The sequence below is a fragment of the Cygnus atratus genome, chromosome 11 (assembly GCF_013377495.2).
Source record: "Cygnus atratus isolate AKBS03 ecotype Queensland, Australia chromosome 11, CAtr_DNAZoo_HiC_assembly, whole genome shotgun sequence".
NCBI lineage: Eukaryota > Metazoa > Chordata > Aves > Anseriformes > Anatidae > Cygnus > Cygnus atratus.
The window spans coordinates 18,894,980-18,910,798 of record NC_066372.1 but is presented as its reverse complement, the minus strand read 5'-3'; the positions used below and the strand labels follow the sequence as shown (position 1 = coordinate 18,910,798).

Sequence of the window (15,819 nt, the reverse complement as noted above, 5' to 3'; positions counted from 1 at the left end):
CAAGTGCCTCTTCTTTTGACTACAAGAGAACAGTAGTGTAGCTTACTACAGTCCTGGTTTGCCTCCACAGATACTTTTTTTTTTTAAAAAACACACTTTTAAAGGTACCTTCTGTCTGAATTTGCCTCTTGTATTGAACAGTTTTAGTTATAAGGTTGCACTGGGTTAGCTTTGAGTAAGAATTAGTCAATGTTTTTAATAAAGACTTAAGACACAATGTGCAAATTTAACGTTAGAATTTTGATTTATTGAAATACAGATGTTATTTTTCCCTTGAAACACTAAAAATACAAAAACTTAAAAGACAAATTGGTGTTTATGAAAATTGTATGTCCTTATCATAGGCTGTGTAAAATAATCAATGATAACTTCTTTGAGTTGAAACAGTAAAATCCACGCTGCAGTGCTGTGGACAAGAGTATCAGCCTTCCGGTAGTCTTAACAAGTTCGCTCTTCTATCTCTCACTCTTACCTAAGTGGAGCTATCTATGTTCTAAGGTAAAGGAGATTTTCAAGTGGTAACCTACGGATTAAAGAAATTACTCACTTGATTTATAGATATTACAGTGATATACATTAATGTTCCTCTCTTTAAAGATCACAGTCCTTAAGGATCAAATAGTTGCCTTGACTTTTCTGATCCAACTTCCAAGCTAAGAGGAAAGTTTAAAAAAAAAAAAAACAAACACCTAAGATACACGTGCTAGGCAAAAAAAGGTATGTGGAGAACATTCCTGTAAACAAAAGCTTATAAAATTGACAGTTAAAAATTCATATACAAAAATACACTGCAAACAAGTTACAATAAAATTACAATAAAATCTTGTAGTATATCCTGATACTCAGTCACATTATGGCAAGTGAGACTTAGCTTTTATTACAGTATCAGAACGTAGAGAAGAGCCAATAAAATCTCACTTCTTTTTAAAGAGGCATTTTAGACTGCTACTGTTTGCTGATATCCTTGTAGTTTCAGACCAAGAAGGAAGCAGCAATGACACCAGCTTTTTATGACAAGAAGCCCTTAGGTTATAGCTGCCTTCTGGTAAGTAACAGAGCAAGTGTTTCTCTTGTAGCTCTTAAGACAACCGATGACACATCAGTTAAGGAACCACTAGTACCCCTCAGTTTTACATGGCTGTGCACTTCCGTGGAGAAGCAGAGTCTGCATTTGCTTTTTTCCGAATGCTTTCTGTAAAAGAGAAGAGAACATTCTCAGTTTTAAGGGGTGGGGTATATCTTACACATCTTGTTTTTTTATATATATATATATATATATATATATATAAAAATCTTGTCTCTTGTTATATCTTGTAACACCATTCAGTGGTGCTGTAGGTTTACTAAAGGATAACGCTTTGATCTGTTTACTGGTTATTCGTCTCTGAGTAAGCATCCTGCTGCACAGAAGGCATAAAGCTGTGGAAGGATGTGTTAACTTAACAAAAAAAAAAAAGATAAATGATGTATGGAGTGGTAGTAAGGGGGTGGGACAGGGCAGAGTACCTTGGAGCTCATGTGAATGGGGTTCACTGAAGTTTTTTTCTATACGTTGTAAAACAACAGCATTCAGCTAGTGCTTAGTGCGTACTATTCAAAGGAAGACAAAAGCATTACCAGCCAAATCTCTTCTTCCAATGCCCACAAGACCTTCATACAATCCCTTGACTGGATTTTCTCCTGCTGTGATCACACCGTGAAGCCAGATAAGTAACATCCTGTGGCCATGCTCTCTGTAGCTCTTAGTACCTGGCAAGATGAAGCCACAAATTAAATCCTGCACTTCACAGCCCATAGTTCTAGAGATGATTTCTGAGTTGCTGAGTTTGGGCACCCCTACGCTTTGGATTTTACCATGAAGCTCTGAAGTACATTCTGTCTTAATTCCTGGTGGTGGTCTGATTGGTAGATTAATATTAAACTTGCCGGAGTGGGAAATGGATGAATTTGGGCTTGTCAGACAGCCTTTTATGTCAATACAGAATTTCCACCTTCAGAGCATAGTTCCTTGCTTGCATTGTGCAAACTACAGGATTCCCTGTGGTGACCAACAGATCACCAGCAGTGATCTGTTTCCAAAACTCTGAACCTGCTGAAGTATCCATGAAGTTCTAAAGGGGATTCTGCTGCTGCCTTGGTTCAGCTCCCTAAAGGAAAAAAGATAACAGCAAGGTGGTTTTCTTCATGCTTTGCTAGTACTGCAGGCTTATGTCCTAGAGACACTGTCCAAGTGAAGTATGGAAAATACCTGGGTAATGTTTTATACCTGTCCATTGTTGCTCAATGGCTCTAATGTGTGCATCAGTGAATTTCCAGAAATGTGCCAGCTTCTTCCATTCACCAGGTTTGAGGTATTTAGTTGCTAATCTCCACATTACTGAGCGAATGTGCTGTGTTTCCACCCTGTGGTCTTGCTTAAAGGTCAAGTGCTTTGCCACCCAGGAGTCAGAGTCACTGTTCAGGTTGTCCTGCAAAGCCAGAACAGGAGTTTCAGTGTGAGATATTGCAGAATTCTTATCACGGTCTTTTGTGTGAGAAGATTCAACTTGGAGTGTCCTGCTGCTTTTAGGCTGTAATTGAGTTTTCCTGCTGGCAGCGAGGAGATAAACTGCATCTCGTTCTCATGTTAATCTGCAGTAGGTCTGCCTTGTTTCCTTGGCTGATGATCTCAGTGCAGCTGGGACAGCAATGCTCTGTTGTGTTAGCGTTACTGATAATCAGCCCATCGTGCTTCCTGGACTGAGACCTGCACGTGCCCTCCTGGTATTAATGAGACCTCCTATGTACCTGTCGTTATGCTGTCTCCCACATCCTCAGCTCTGCAGGTCGCTGAGAGTTCATTCTGGTGTGAAACATTTCTTCTATTGTCTTTTTCACTCTAATCACGTGTGTTAACAAATCTGTTAATAGCAGCTTTGCTGTGGAAGCCCATTCGAATCACAATTTGCATTTCTACAGTGCCTTTTATCAGGGACTTGTATGCAGAATCATTTAATTAAACTTCCCTGCTCCAACTGGAAGGCAGGCACACGCTCGCCTCCTTTACATGCCAGACTGCAAACAGGCTAAATGGCTTTGCCTAGGGCTGTCTGGGAAACCCGTGCAAGGCCCTGATACACAGCATTACTTCTGAAGCTGGGCCTGTGCCACCTTCCTTTCCTTACCCTCTACAGTATTGTCCTTCCTGGTATTGGAGGATGCACAAAGTCCTATAAACACAAGGAATGAGGTGTTTGGCTGTGCTTATGTTGTGCCCTCTGCTCAGACAGTGTTGGACACAGGCTTGGAGCAGGTAGGGTTTCAGTTAGGGGGTTAAGGCAGATGAGCAGCTGCACCCTACGCGCTGGAGATGCTGCTGTGCCACACAGGGAAACACAGGAGGAACAGCCCCAGGTGGGGGGAAGTTTGAGAAGGAAGTTGGTTGACTCCAACAAGAAGTGATCGCTCAGCTCGCAAGAGATAAGAGGTGAACTGCCTCCCTGCCACTGCTGAAACTCCCAAGGTCGCGCTTGGTGACCTCAGACCAAGCATTTCCCTGCTTAGTGCTTCAGTTTCTCCTTCTGGAAAAAAGAAATAATGATGCCACACCCTCTTCTACAGGGCTTTTGGAACAACTGCCAAAGAATCTTTGAAAATCCCTGTTCCCTTCAGCACAGCCTGAGGCTTTTAACAGCGGAGGCTTTTTTGAAAAAATAAGGAAAGTCTTAAGTAGCTGCAGTTGACAGGATGAGGGCTTTTGTTTATCTAAAATGAAAGTTGAGGTCAGGCTGTCACAGGATGTCCTCTTGCAGTTGGTAATGTGGAATCTCAGTGGAGAGGACAAGCTACATCTACCCTGTAAACAAAGGAGATGGTGGTATACACTGCTCACCTTTTCCCATTTGTAAAACCGATCGGCTTTGATAATCATGTCTGCCACGTTGATGTGATTGCCTCGGGCAGCGACATCCAAAGATGTTTTTCCTTGCTGCAATTAGAAGGGGAAAGATGAGCTGGAAAAGACCTTGCACACTCAGGAGGTTCAATCTCCATGCCCACCTGGCAGTCTTTAACAGCAGGCAGCACAGCCCATTGAGCAATGTACCTAGCTGCAATGAAGGACCTCTATTCTCCACCTGCAAACACTGTCTCAGATGTGAGTTAGCTTCAAGCTGCTGTGTGCAGGACACAGAGTCATTTTCCAGGCTCTGCAGCATCTCCTCTGCTGCCATGGGGGCTGTCAGATTGGCAGCAGTGGCTGGGATCACATCCTGTAACCCACAGGGGGATTGCAGTGTGCTTTCAGGCACCCAGGAATGTGGGATCTTAAAAGGACCAGCGCAGCGCTGCAATCCAAGGCCTTTTATAGCCTTTTGCACAGCAGTTTTGCTGACACGTGAAGCTGAAGTGATTTATGCAGCCTCATTAACTTTATAGGATCCACATATGCATGATTAGAAATGGTCTCCTAGGAGAAGCTGATGGGACCGTGAAAATGTAACTACACTCCTTACATGAACACAATTTTGGATGAACTGATGGATATGTATTAATATTTGAGTCTGCATGTGCTTTAACCCAGGTGCAAATGGCAGACGCTACGTTAATCTCTGCCCAAGCCCACTTCAACATTTTCCAGGCACATATGGGGCTTTCGGGCTGCACACAGCATGCGTGATTCCTCTAGAGTTCTTTTTTGTTATTTCAGGGACAGAAACCCTGGACACTGGTGCCAGATCTATACTATCCAGATACTTTTTACCTATTAAAACATGCACTGTGATCCCTGAGGTATATTATTTATCATTACTCCATAATATCTTTGATACTATTGTACACAATAGCAAAAGCAGAAGTTGCAGGAACTGGAGCAACTTTGGGAGAAAAGTTTGCTCATTGTGTGAACTGTTTTCTGTCTTCCTAAGAACCAGTCACCTCCTTACTGGAAAACACGTCAAAATAACCTACTCCGTAGTGTTTCAAGACATGGAAATTCCCAGATTTTAACATTATCACTAACCTTTCTTGAAAATTAGGAAAAACAACGGTAAAGACCATCCCTATTTTCCCCCCATACCCCTGTGGAATCCGTTCAACCCACAGAGACAATTACCTTGTCTGTCAGCTTCAGATTGACTCCTGCAATGAGAATCATCTCGGCAATGTCCTGCCTGCCGTGCTCTGCAGCGATGTGGAGCGAAGTCTGCTGCCTCTGCAGAAGGAGGGTGAAAGGACCAAATTTCAGAGGGGACAAGTGTGAGGCTGGAAGGATCGGACAGAACAATACCAGAAGGAAGCTTTGGAAGAACACAGTCAGCTCTGCCCTCATTCCCCTCCTTCCCTTTTTCAGCTGAGGGCCAAACACACTCCAACGTTGAAGTGGAGCTGGGTTCCTCGGGCTGAGCAGAACTGGTTTGTCCCTGCGCTAGCACCAGCACTGAGAGGCCTCTCTGATAACACTTCGATCTGAAGAAGGAAACTCTTCGGTTCCATAAAGATCCCTGAGGTCACTTACAGGAATATATTATTTCTTGTTATTTAAACATTTTCTGTAGGCAGATAGCTTGGCCAAGGGGAAGAAAGGATCTGTGCCAATTCTTTGTTCTGGGGACACGGGGCCTGTTTAATTTGGATGCATTGTAATCTGTACACAGTTTGGGATTGTTTCATGGAAAAAATTAAAATCAAACCCAATATGTGGCAATTTTATGGTGGCATGAAGAGAGAACATCACCACAAAAAAAAAGAAAAAGAATATTAACCAAAACATTACAAACAAGCTACAAATTTGTTAACAAAGCCCCTCATTCAAAGAATTATAATCTGGCAAAACAACCAGCTACCTCCAGGGCTTGCTTCCCATTCTCAGTCCCCCAAACATTTTGCAGAGTATCTTTTGGCCTGAAATTTCTCCCATCTGGTTCCAGCAGGGAGGAGAGAGTCTGACTATGCAATGTCTCTGTACACAGGGCCCAGGGACATGGCATAGCCCGTGTGTTGAGCGTTATCAAGTGATGACCTCACTGCAACACTCAGAATCATTTCGCTGGCTTCATGTTTCCTCGTTTGTGCTCCCAGCTTCTCCCCATTTTAAAGCGCTCCTCTTTAATCCTGTCCCCAAGGTGATCAAATCCTCCACAAAATGGATTCACGTTTCAAAGACAAAAGAGCAGGAGCTGCAGGCTTACATTATCTGGAATGTCAAGGTCACACTCCGCATCGATGAAGAGTTTCACCATTGCTGGGAAGTTCTGCAGCACTGCAACGTGGGTCGCTGACGCGTTTTGCTGTGGAAAGAAGATGCTGTGCTTAGGAAGAGCTCACCTCATGGCTGTGCTGTGCCTACACTGTCCACAGTAAGACAGCTGCACGCCTGGACTCAGGGGGAACTAGGGATATTTCCCCATAAGCACAGACCCCACAGCAGCACTGGTCCTCGCAGAGTTGGTTTGTGCTCTTGTAAAACTCCACCAACTGGCTTTGCCTGTTAGGAAGTGATGAGAGCAAGGAGTGGGACTTACATGGTTAACAGCATCTATGTGGGCTCCTGCATCCAAGAGGGTCCTGGCTATCTCCACGTAGCCGTGCAGCGCTGCATAATGAAGGCAGTTCATTTTCTTCTGAGAGGCATATCAGAAGAGACAAATATTAGGGCTTCTTCTCAGAAGCTGCAGTTGTTACAGACTGTCCAGAGATATCCCGGCTTCCCTCCTGCACCAGCCCCATGCTCCAGAACTGGCAAATTTATAGAGGTCGTCTCCACAGCTCCCTGATCCATGGGCAGCTTCACCCACCTCCTCATACAAAGCTGTGTGGGTTTTCCTCTGCACTCCCTGCTCTATTTCTGCCAGCTACAATTTTCCTAAGCTAGGAAATTTAGATTTTCCCAAATCTAAGACATTTCTACAAGTGCCCTGTCATGGTGGCATCAAGAGTGGAAAGGAATCTACAGAGTGGGACTAGCGCTGGGACCACAAGGCTCTTGCTGGGGACTTAAGTGATTAAAAGCTTGAAGCTAATGCTGCACAAGCTGCTGGCTGCACCCACACGGCTGCACAGGCACTGCAGGTGCTGTGGCCACGCTAGAGAAAGCGTCTGGAAAAGGAGTCACCTCCACAGAGCTCACCTGGGTTTGGGCATTGACATCGGCACCTACTTCCAAGAGCAGCTTCACGCAGTCCCTGTGCCCACCCTCAGCAGCCAGGTGCAAAGCCGTAAGTCCTTCCTGGAACAAGGCAGGATGAGAGAGGCAAAAAAGGAGTCACAGCTCTTCTGTAGGTAAGGGCAAGATAAAGGAGAAGAACCAGCAAGCCTCTACCGCATCTTCTGAACCCACAACATGTTAAAATACCAACACTGAGGGCCAGGGATATCCAACTGACAGTCGGGAAAACAACAGACACAATTATCTGTCACCGACGTGTCAGAGGACTGCTCTGTCCTTATGCCACTGGAAACAGCTGGCTCATTGCCACAAGACAGACATGTTCAACACCTTTTCTTCCCTTCAGCCCATTAACAAGTGAAAAATAATTTCACATGGGCACTGAAGACAAACCATTTTCCCAGAGCATCTCAGAGACAGACAAATGCAGAACTGGAAACCCCTAGCTCTCAACCACTGCTTCTCCCTGCTGAGGGAGCTCATTTCTTTACAAGAAAACAGAAACCAGCAGAATTCCCACGTGAATTAATCTGGTTTTATTGTTGCTCTTATACAGAGGGCAGCTATTCTGGGGGTGACAAATACTACCAGTTACCAAAGTAGCTGGTTTCCTTTTTCTTCCAGACCTTAGTGACAATCAAACATACTTTGCAAGGACTGTAACCAAATAAGACTAAAAAAAAATTGCTGATAAACTTAATTGGGAGTGTGCTGTGGAATAAATACTAGCTTTACTAAGCCATTATTTGCTATCTAAGTCATTAACTGTGTTCTAGCCATAGAATTTTTTAAAGCGTATCTATCAAAGAGAGATCTCAAACAGAAGGACCATATGTTCAGCGGCTAAGTCAATACTATAAAGCACACTGAAGTTTAGTTTAAAACACACTCAATAACCATTTAGGCACTTGAATGTACAAGGGTCAGGGAGAAAAACTGAGATAATAGAGTGATAAGGTAGGTCTGCAGGTACAGTAAGAAGAAAATGAGACACTTTAGAATTGGATATTGGTCCAAGAAGGATGTTGCTTTTCGCTGATACTCTGCAAGTGTAACCTCAATTTACAAACATACATTTTAGATAAAATCAGCTACCTTCTAAACCTCAGTACTGATCATTTAGCCTGGTGACTATGGCAGGAGAGTTTTTCTAGAGAGAGAAAGAGCAATATTGATGTGATTCTCAGTTCGTTTAAATGTACTTACTAAATTCTTTTCATCAAGGTCCACCCCGATACCTACAATCTTCTGCAGCACTGAGAGATGTCCATTTTTAGCAGCTAAATGCAATGCTGTATTCTTTTCCTGAAAGCAAACACCACTTCTTACATATATATAAATATATATATTTCATACATAGATGTGTATCACTGGACTGAGTGTTCATACAACACAGTTTTGCACAGAGTGCACCCAGGGTGACTGAAGAGGAGGTTGTCACCAGTAGTAATAGTCTGAAACAGTCCTGTAATAGGAGCAGCAGGGAGGCAAGAAACCCAGCTACCTTAAATCCAAGCATGGCCCACCTGGCTGGCTGTTTATCTGTCTGAAAAGTCCTGGAGAGAAATCCAACACGGACCAAGGAGCAAATGGGTTGCAGGTGGATGTGGAAGAAAAGCCCTGACATACCACAACCAGGTACAACCACTGACAACCTGCTTGCACTGGCCTCGTTTGGTATCCCATGCCTGACTCTCACATCCTCTGATCCTTGGAATTTATATTTCATTGTGTGTGGTTTTATGCTCATACCTCGTCTTTAGCATTGTGAGAACAACCCTGGTGAATCAGGAACTCCACCACTTCCAGCTGCCCGTACTCTGCAGCCAGGTGAAACGCTGTCTTGTCCATCTTTGAAAAGAAAGAGAAAGAAATACAGTCTGAGCAAGTCCAGAAAGCACAAGATCACATCATCTGCTGCAAGCAGTATAGTATTGCCTTGGGCAATATCCCAGTTGCTCAGCACAGTTAGTGTCCACTGAGGGGAAAAGTGCTACACTTCAAATATAGTTACCTCTTACTCTGCAGTTAACTTTCATTCTGATTTACTTCAGGCAAACCTAACAAAGTAAGCTGAACAGAACTACTGCTAACAACTCCAAGCACTCTAACAAAACACGGGAACGGAGATCTTTTCAGTGCTTATTTCACATAAATAGAGGATGATTAAAAGTTTACTAATAGCAACCAAGGGCAAAAAAAGATAATTAGTATCTGAGACTCCAGTTACCAAGTGAGTCGGAACCACTGCTGCGGAAAGGCAGATCTTGTGTTGCTTCATTTAGCCCCCAAGCATCAGAATGGGGATCATTCTAGGAACCACGAGGGCCAGGGAGCAGAAAATAGCGCGTGCCAGCTCCTGTGTGTTCCTACGTTGTCTTCAGGAACAGATCAGCCAATGCTGGAACATGCTGGGAGAGGGTTACCCTTGGTTATAAGAAAGGGCAACGTTCCTGCTCAGCTCGGCAAAGCAAGATGAGATCTAGTGAAATAAACAAGCGAAGAGCCTTCCCACCTTGTCTGTCTTATCCACATGCACGTCCTCCAGGTCCTCCATGATGAACTCCATCACCCGGATGTGTCCCCTCTGAGCTGCACAGTGCAGGAGGCTCCTGCCGTTCTGGAGAGGAGATAAAGGCCAGTTTTATTTAGCAAGCCAAAGGCTGCAGGATAGGCTCTCAACAACCTATTCTGGTTGGCAAAGATCCATGTGATGTCTCCCTGCACCTCCAGGGCTAAACTAGTTTGTGCTGCAGACAGTACGTTATGACTGAATTAATGCTCCTCTTCTCAACCAAGGTTTATTTTAAAATGCATGGACTGCTGATTTCCTAAACATATTTACCAGTTCTCTAACACCTTCCATGGCAGCACTGCAGAAATGTGAGCTGAGGAAGCCTTGTACATCCCTGTAGCTACAATTATTACAACTGTTTCAGGAATAAGTCTAGGATTGGAGGTGAAGATGATCTCGCCCAAGGTCACCCTACAGGCAGAAGTGCAGATGGCAGCCCCCACAGCAGATGCTGTCACACACGATTACTTTAGCTGATAGGTAAACCTCTCTCTGTCTCTGCATGATGAACCCAGGTACAGGGACTGTCTCACCTTATTGACACAGTTAATCTTTGCCCCAGCATTGACGAGAATATGCAGGACGCGGAGGTGGCCGAACCATGCAGACAGGAGAAGGGCATTCATTCCAAACTGGGCAGCAGAGAAGAGAAATACTGATAACTAAACTGCAGACCACCACCATCCTCACCCTGGAGGGAAGCTGCTCATGAAGCTTCCCAAATATCTTTACTTCTCTCTCTTTTTTTAGCCCCCCGTTCCTCCAATTACTATTATTTCTGCCAACGATGGTCTCAGCAGCAGAGACCTGCCTCTTAATTGCCACTTCCTAGTCAATGGTTTCAGGCAAGAGAGAACTTGCAGGCTGTCGTGGTCTTCCTACAAGCCCCACCAACATGACCAGAAGAAGCCAAGCACCCCGGTGCTACACATAACGCCTCACATTCTCCTTGACTATTTCCTGGTCACTGTGCAGGCAGGGAAAAGGCCAAAAGACAACGTAGAGAGGCACCCTAAAACCAGGCTCGCTCCAAAAAGTCACTGCACCTTCTTCGCAGGGAGGCCACAGCTTCCCGAGTACCGCGGTGCCTTGTGCCACCCACTCAGGACCCAGCACCCAGTCCTCAGCACTCCCCCAGCACAGAACACATTTGCAGAACAGGCAAGGGAGATTCGCCTTCCTACACTGTCTTCGTCATCCACCGGCACGTCGTGGTCCAGGAGCAGTCGCACAGCGTCCACGTTCCCTGCTCCCGCTGCCCAGTGCAGGGCAGTTCGGTCTGTCTGGAAGAGGAGGAAGGAGAGAGGCACGGCTGATGTATGCACAATGCGTGTGTATCCACCATCCTCCCTGAAAACCCAATTCTGCCATCCGGGGAGCCAGAATTCCCCACACTATACAGGGTTTTCTTTGGCCATAGCCCTCTCTCTTCTGGCTCTGCTATCAGGCAGTGACCTCTGCTAGTCACCTTCTGCTCAGAAACTGCAGTTAGGGACTGCAGTGACAGCACAGGAGTGTGAAGTATCGTTGCCCACGGATGGATGGATTGGTGCAAACCCGTATTTCCAGGGACCTACTGATCAACACTGGGAGACCTGCACCAGGAACTAATCAGTCCCACAGCCTCAGCATACAGAGACAGACAAATCGAAGCCAGTCGCTGCAGCCACGTGTATCTGGCACACTGGTTCCAGCAGGAACCATAGATTGTTATCCTTCCTCAGTGCTCCCAACTTCCCAGTCTGGCCCAGATGCCAAAGCTCTGAGTTTCAGAGTGTTGTGAAGCTGCCCAGTTGCCACAGGCCCTATTTGGCACTGGGAAGTGTATTTTAAAGCTTTGGCTGATTGAGCAGCTACTGAGGAGGGTAGTGTTTTGGAGCTGCAGTTCTGAAATACACCCTCAGCGCTTCCTGCAGCTTGGAGGCGGGAAAACCTAGGACTCACGTTGTTTTTGGCTTTGATGTCGACCCCTCTCTTGATGAGCTCCTCCATCCTGGCCGTGTCATTGCGCTTCGCTGCATCGTGGAACTCCTTCTCTGAATGAAGCACTGCAGCAGAGACAGAAGAGCTGGCACTGAAACAGAGCAGGGACGGAGCAGCATGCCCCAACAAACCTCCCCAACAAACCTAGTGGCTTCAAGGAAGGCAGACTGCAGAAATATTCTTCCAGCAAGAAACTCAGCCCTATTAGTGCTAGCACGCTTGCTGGATTCGTCTTCTCCCACTGTCTCCCCTTCCCTGAGCACCCCTGTGCCACATCAGTGCTCTTCCCGTTCTACCAGTTTCTCTTCTAATTCAGCGTCTCCTTTTTGCACGGATTTGTTCCAGCCCCCAAACCTTTTGATCCTTTAGGGCTGTCATCCGCCAAGGCCCAGAGCTGGTGTCAGGACTCAAGCAGAAGGCACAGACCCTTCCCTCCATCCCTCCTTTTACATCCTGCTGCTCTACAAAGACGCCCCTACATGTGGTCCTGCTGCCTTGCGAGCCGAATCAGCCAAGCAGCACACAACCTCTAGTCTGGCTGTGATTAGTGTTGCATCTCTTAATAGACTGTGGCAGTTCTTGCACATAATTTACACAAATGGCAATATTTGTCCTGCACAGCTAGGCACAATTTAAGGGTGTTTACTCTCCATGCTGGGCCTTGCCTCAGCAATCTTCTCCTTGATCGAACAAACCTTCCTGCCAAGAAATGAGAGCAACGCGATTCTGGGCCTGCTGCGGCCTGACAGGGAGGCTCTCAAGGTTTTTGGCAAGGCTGAAGCCAGTCTTTGTTGGACTCCGTCTCTGCCCTAACGCTTTTGGGGAATTCTTTAGAGAAGGGATTGAGTAGGACCCTCAGCCTGTCACATCCTGCTGGAGAGCTGGCACAGATACTCTGCTCCCTTCTATTCTTCTCCAGATCTCAGGCTGCAGTTTGAGTGCAGTGGGGAATCAATGCAACCTTCATTTGTTTTCTCCCCAGTGAAGAATACATGCATGCGTCAACCAAATCTGTTCAGGTTTTAAGCCAAACATAAGTCTATACATGACTCTTCAATCACACTGTTTTGCTGCTGCCACACACACCTCATCCTCACTTTCAAACCTTGCCTTTATAAGCACTTCTTGATTCATTACAGGATTGTCAATCTCTGTGAGCACAACTGTCCTCTGTCCTTTGCTCTGTAACACAAAAGGTGTCCCTGTCTGTGAAAAGGTCCTCACAGGGGAACAGCTACGAGTACTGCACTGAATACCAAATCCAAATTCACATTGCAAACGCAGAGCATCAGCAAATTCGTTCTGCTTACGCTCAGGCAAAACAAGCCTCAAGCAGCTCTGCTCTCCACAGGTTCCCACAGCCCGATGACTGCAGGAGCAACCAGGCTGCCTGCCCTAACCAAAAATCAACCCCCAGAAGACTCAGCAGATGCAAAGAGCTGGCCTAGGCAGGGACGGTTTTGCTCAGATAGTTCATCTGTATGGATGAAGTCGGAGGATGCTGAAAGGCAAATGATGCCAGGCAGGTTCTCAGCTGTGTAAATCCGCGTAATTCCACTTGCTTCACTGCTGATCTAGATAAGGATAAGCCTCTGCCTTAGCATTATCTGATGCATAATCCACTTGTGAACATCTTCTGTTAATTCTACTTGGCTGCAAACATTCAGGTATAACACTCCATTAATACTGAGAAAATGTTATCAACTAGAGACTAACCACAAGCCATAAAAAGCCATCAAAACATTTTATTGTCCCTGTCCCATCACATTCAGGGGATAAACAAGAGACTTTCTGTCTAAATAGCACTACCCCACATCTCTCTGGAGGTCACAGAAAAAAGGCATCCCTACTTTGGACTCCTAGGGTGGCAGAGGTGTAACATCATGCTCCAACTTCTGTTTCTCTTACTTCCAAACAAAAAGCCATCTCCCAAGATAAACACAAATAACACAACTCTTAATACCAGACAGGATCACTCAAGACCACTGGACCTGCCACTTCACTGAAGGCAGTAGTTTTGGACACTGATTTATGTAGCAAAAGAAGAGGATTTTCTGTACAGCATATTGAGCATATTCTGAGCTGGTCAGGTATGTTAATGGGACTGCGTTTCCACACTGCGTGGACACTTCATTTGAGAGAAAACCTGGGAAAATGTGGAGTTACGCAAATTATTAATACCAATGTCTGTTGGTATTAATTGGTACACAACTTCCATGTGCTCATCTCCATTCTGTAGAGTAAACTCTAGGTCTCAGTTAAGCAAATATCACATCTCTCCAGGTAGCAGAAATGTGTTCCTGTATTTTATGAGCACACAAAACCCCAGCAGACCTGCCAAGAGAAGCCGAACCGTCACTTGACTTATTCTTTCATCTACCTGTCACGATGCAGTAACAAACCTTTCATCGCTAAGGGTGTAGAAGCTGAAATTTGTTTGTTTTCAGCGACATATGGGAAACACCTTGACGGTCTGAGCTTCCTCCTTAGCACCCACACGGTGGAAATCAGCCCCATAAAGGTAGGTGCGCTCCTCAACGTGGCATGCACCCACCGATAAGAAACATTTTGGTACGTATTTAGCAGTTTCTCTTACTCTTTTGAGCTTGGATTTTGGGGTATTTCATATCCTATGGTAATGAATATGAATTCATTTATCCCAAACAACACCGAAAACAATTTAAGTGACTTCTCCTCGGTGCATTGCACCAGTTCACAGGCAGTTCATTACGTAAGAGATTTTAAAAGGCAGCAAAGGGGAAGAAACGAATGCACAGAAACGTGCTAAAACTGCCTACTGGGCTCCAGCAGAGGCTGCAGGACACACAGACACCCCAGGACAGCCGGTGAACGGAGGTCGAGACACCAAACTGGGAGCACTGGCATTGTCTGCAGCACCTGAGGGGCGCCTGGGGGGCAAAAGCAATCTCCATTCCTACACATCCACCTAGCTTATTCCTGAAGGGAGCCGCACATTTTATTAATCCTTATAGCATTCCCGGGAGGCGTGGGGGGGGGATATCAGAGGGGAATTCGAGCTGGACTTAAATTTGTTCCTAAAACCATCGCCGGGACGGGGGGCGGCGGGTCCGTGAGGGGCACCCGCAGGGACCCCCGTGAGCCCCCCTCCCACCTCAGCCGCCCCCCGGAGGGCGGCAGCGGGCCCGGGGAGGCCGGTGTCGCCGCTGCCGCCTCCGATCCCCCCCCCATCACGGCGCTGCCGCCTCCGCCCCGCCGGGGCCCCACTCACGGGTGTCGGCCTCGGAGGCCAGCTCATCCCCCATGCCGCGGCCCCGCGGCCCCCTCGCCGCCCTCTACCGCCGCGGCCGCCGCCTCCCGGGCGGGCCGAGTGTCGGGGCCCCGCCGCCTGACGGGCGGGCCGAGTGCCGCGGCCACGCCGCCGCAGAGCGCCTGTTTTAAGCGGTGTTTAAAGGAAAATAAAATGCAATAAAAGGCTCTTCTCCACGCGCGCCGTGGGTTGGGGGATGCACCGAAAAGCGGAGCGGCCAGCCGGCCGGTAACGATTCGCTTCGTCGTGACTGGGAGAGGAAGGGGGCCTTGGGTCTGCAGGCAGCATTTCTTAAATCCTTGCTTTTTATTTATTTTTATTTATTTATTTATATTTAAAATAGGAAGTTTTGGGATGACTTCAAGGGGCAAATCCTGCTACCGACGTTTCAGTCAGGGTGCTGCACGATCGCTCCTTCGGCCGGTGCCGCCCGTTACCTCAGGGTGGTTCAGTTCAGCGCCTTCACTTTGAGGCTGCGGGTGGTTAAATTCTGTTTCCAAGCCAATATGGGAGGAGAGGGGTTTCTCTTCTGTGGGAAATATGGGGTGGGTTGCTTTATTTTTCCTGAAAACAAGGTTCAGGGTTTGGCACTTTCTGGGGGCTCTCACCACACGGCCAAGGCTCAGCAGCAGGTGCAGAAGGGGGTAAAAGTGCTCTTCACCCAGGGTTTAGTTAATGTTCTTCTGTTTCAGCATCTGGGTCTGGTTCTGTCTTTGATTTTGTTTTCCATTTTGATAATTCTAGGAGGAAGGAAGCGGGCACTGGTTGAGCTGAGGCTGGGAAAGGATCAGATCTGTCTTGGGGAGGTCTGAGGTAAGTGGAAAAAAC

General features: G+C 46.5%; 1 protein-coding gene across 2 annotated transcripts; it reads right to left on the bottom strand.

Annotated features, from left to right (window-relative positions):
• Nucleotides 1-150: 150 nt before the first annotated feature.
• On the bottom strand, nt 151-15,201 carry ANKDD1A (ankyrin repeat and death domain containing 1A). Of its 2 annotated transcripts, none has more exons than XM_035554776.2 (15): nt 14,953-15,201; nt 11,664-11,767; nt 10,766-11,002; nt 10,253-10,351; nt 9,660-9,764; nt 8,897-8,995; nt 8,351-8,449; nt 7,106-7,204; nt 6,501-6,599; nt 6,168-6,266; nt 5,093-5,191; nt 3,872-3,967; nt 2,267-2,468; nt 1,618-1,749; nt 151-1,192 (listed from the first exon to the last, which is right to left on the bottom strand). In XM_035554776.2, exons 1-15 carry the CDS (start codon nt 14,984-14,986, stop codon nt 1,131-1,133), a joined length of 1,665 nt encoding a protein of 554 aa, XP_035410669.1. In that variant the 5' UTR covers nt 14,987-15,201; the 3' UTR covers nt 151-1,130. The 2 variants fall into 2 exon arrangements, with proteins under 2 accessions (XP_035410669.1, XP_035410670.1); XM_035554777.2 differs by having other exon boundaries at nt 10,904-11,002; nt 14,953-15,200.
• Between the last annotated feature and the right edge of the window lie 618 nt (nt 15,202-15,819).

Bases quoted from the DNA above. Each gene is read 5' to 3' on its own strand.
- ANKDD1A (XM_035554776.2), bottom strand. From the start codon at position 14,986: ATGGGGGATGAGCTGGCCTCCGAGGCCGACACCC. The intron at 8,450-8,896 runs GTATGAGCATAA...GTTTGCTTTCAG, and splicing joins CTCACAATGCTAAAGACGAG to GAAAAGAATACAGCATTGCA. The intron at 7,205-8,350 runs GTAAGTACATTT...GCCTTGTTCCAG, and splicing joins ACCTTGATGAAAAGAATTTA to GAAGGACTTACGGCTTTGCA.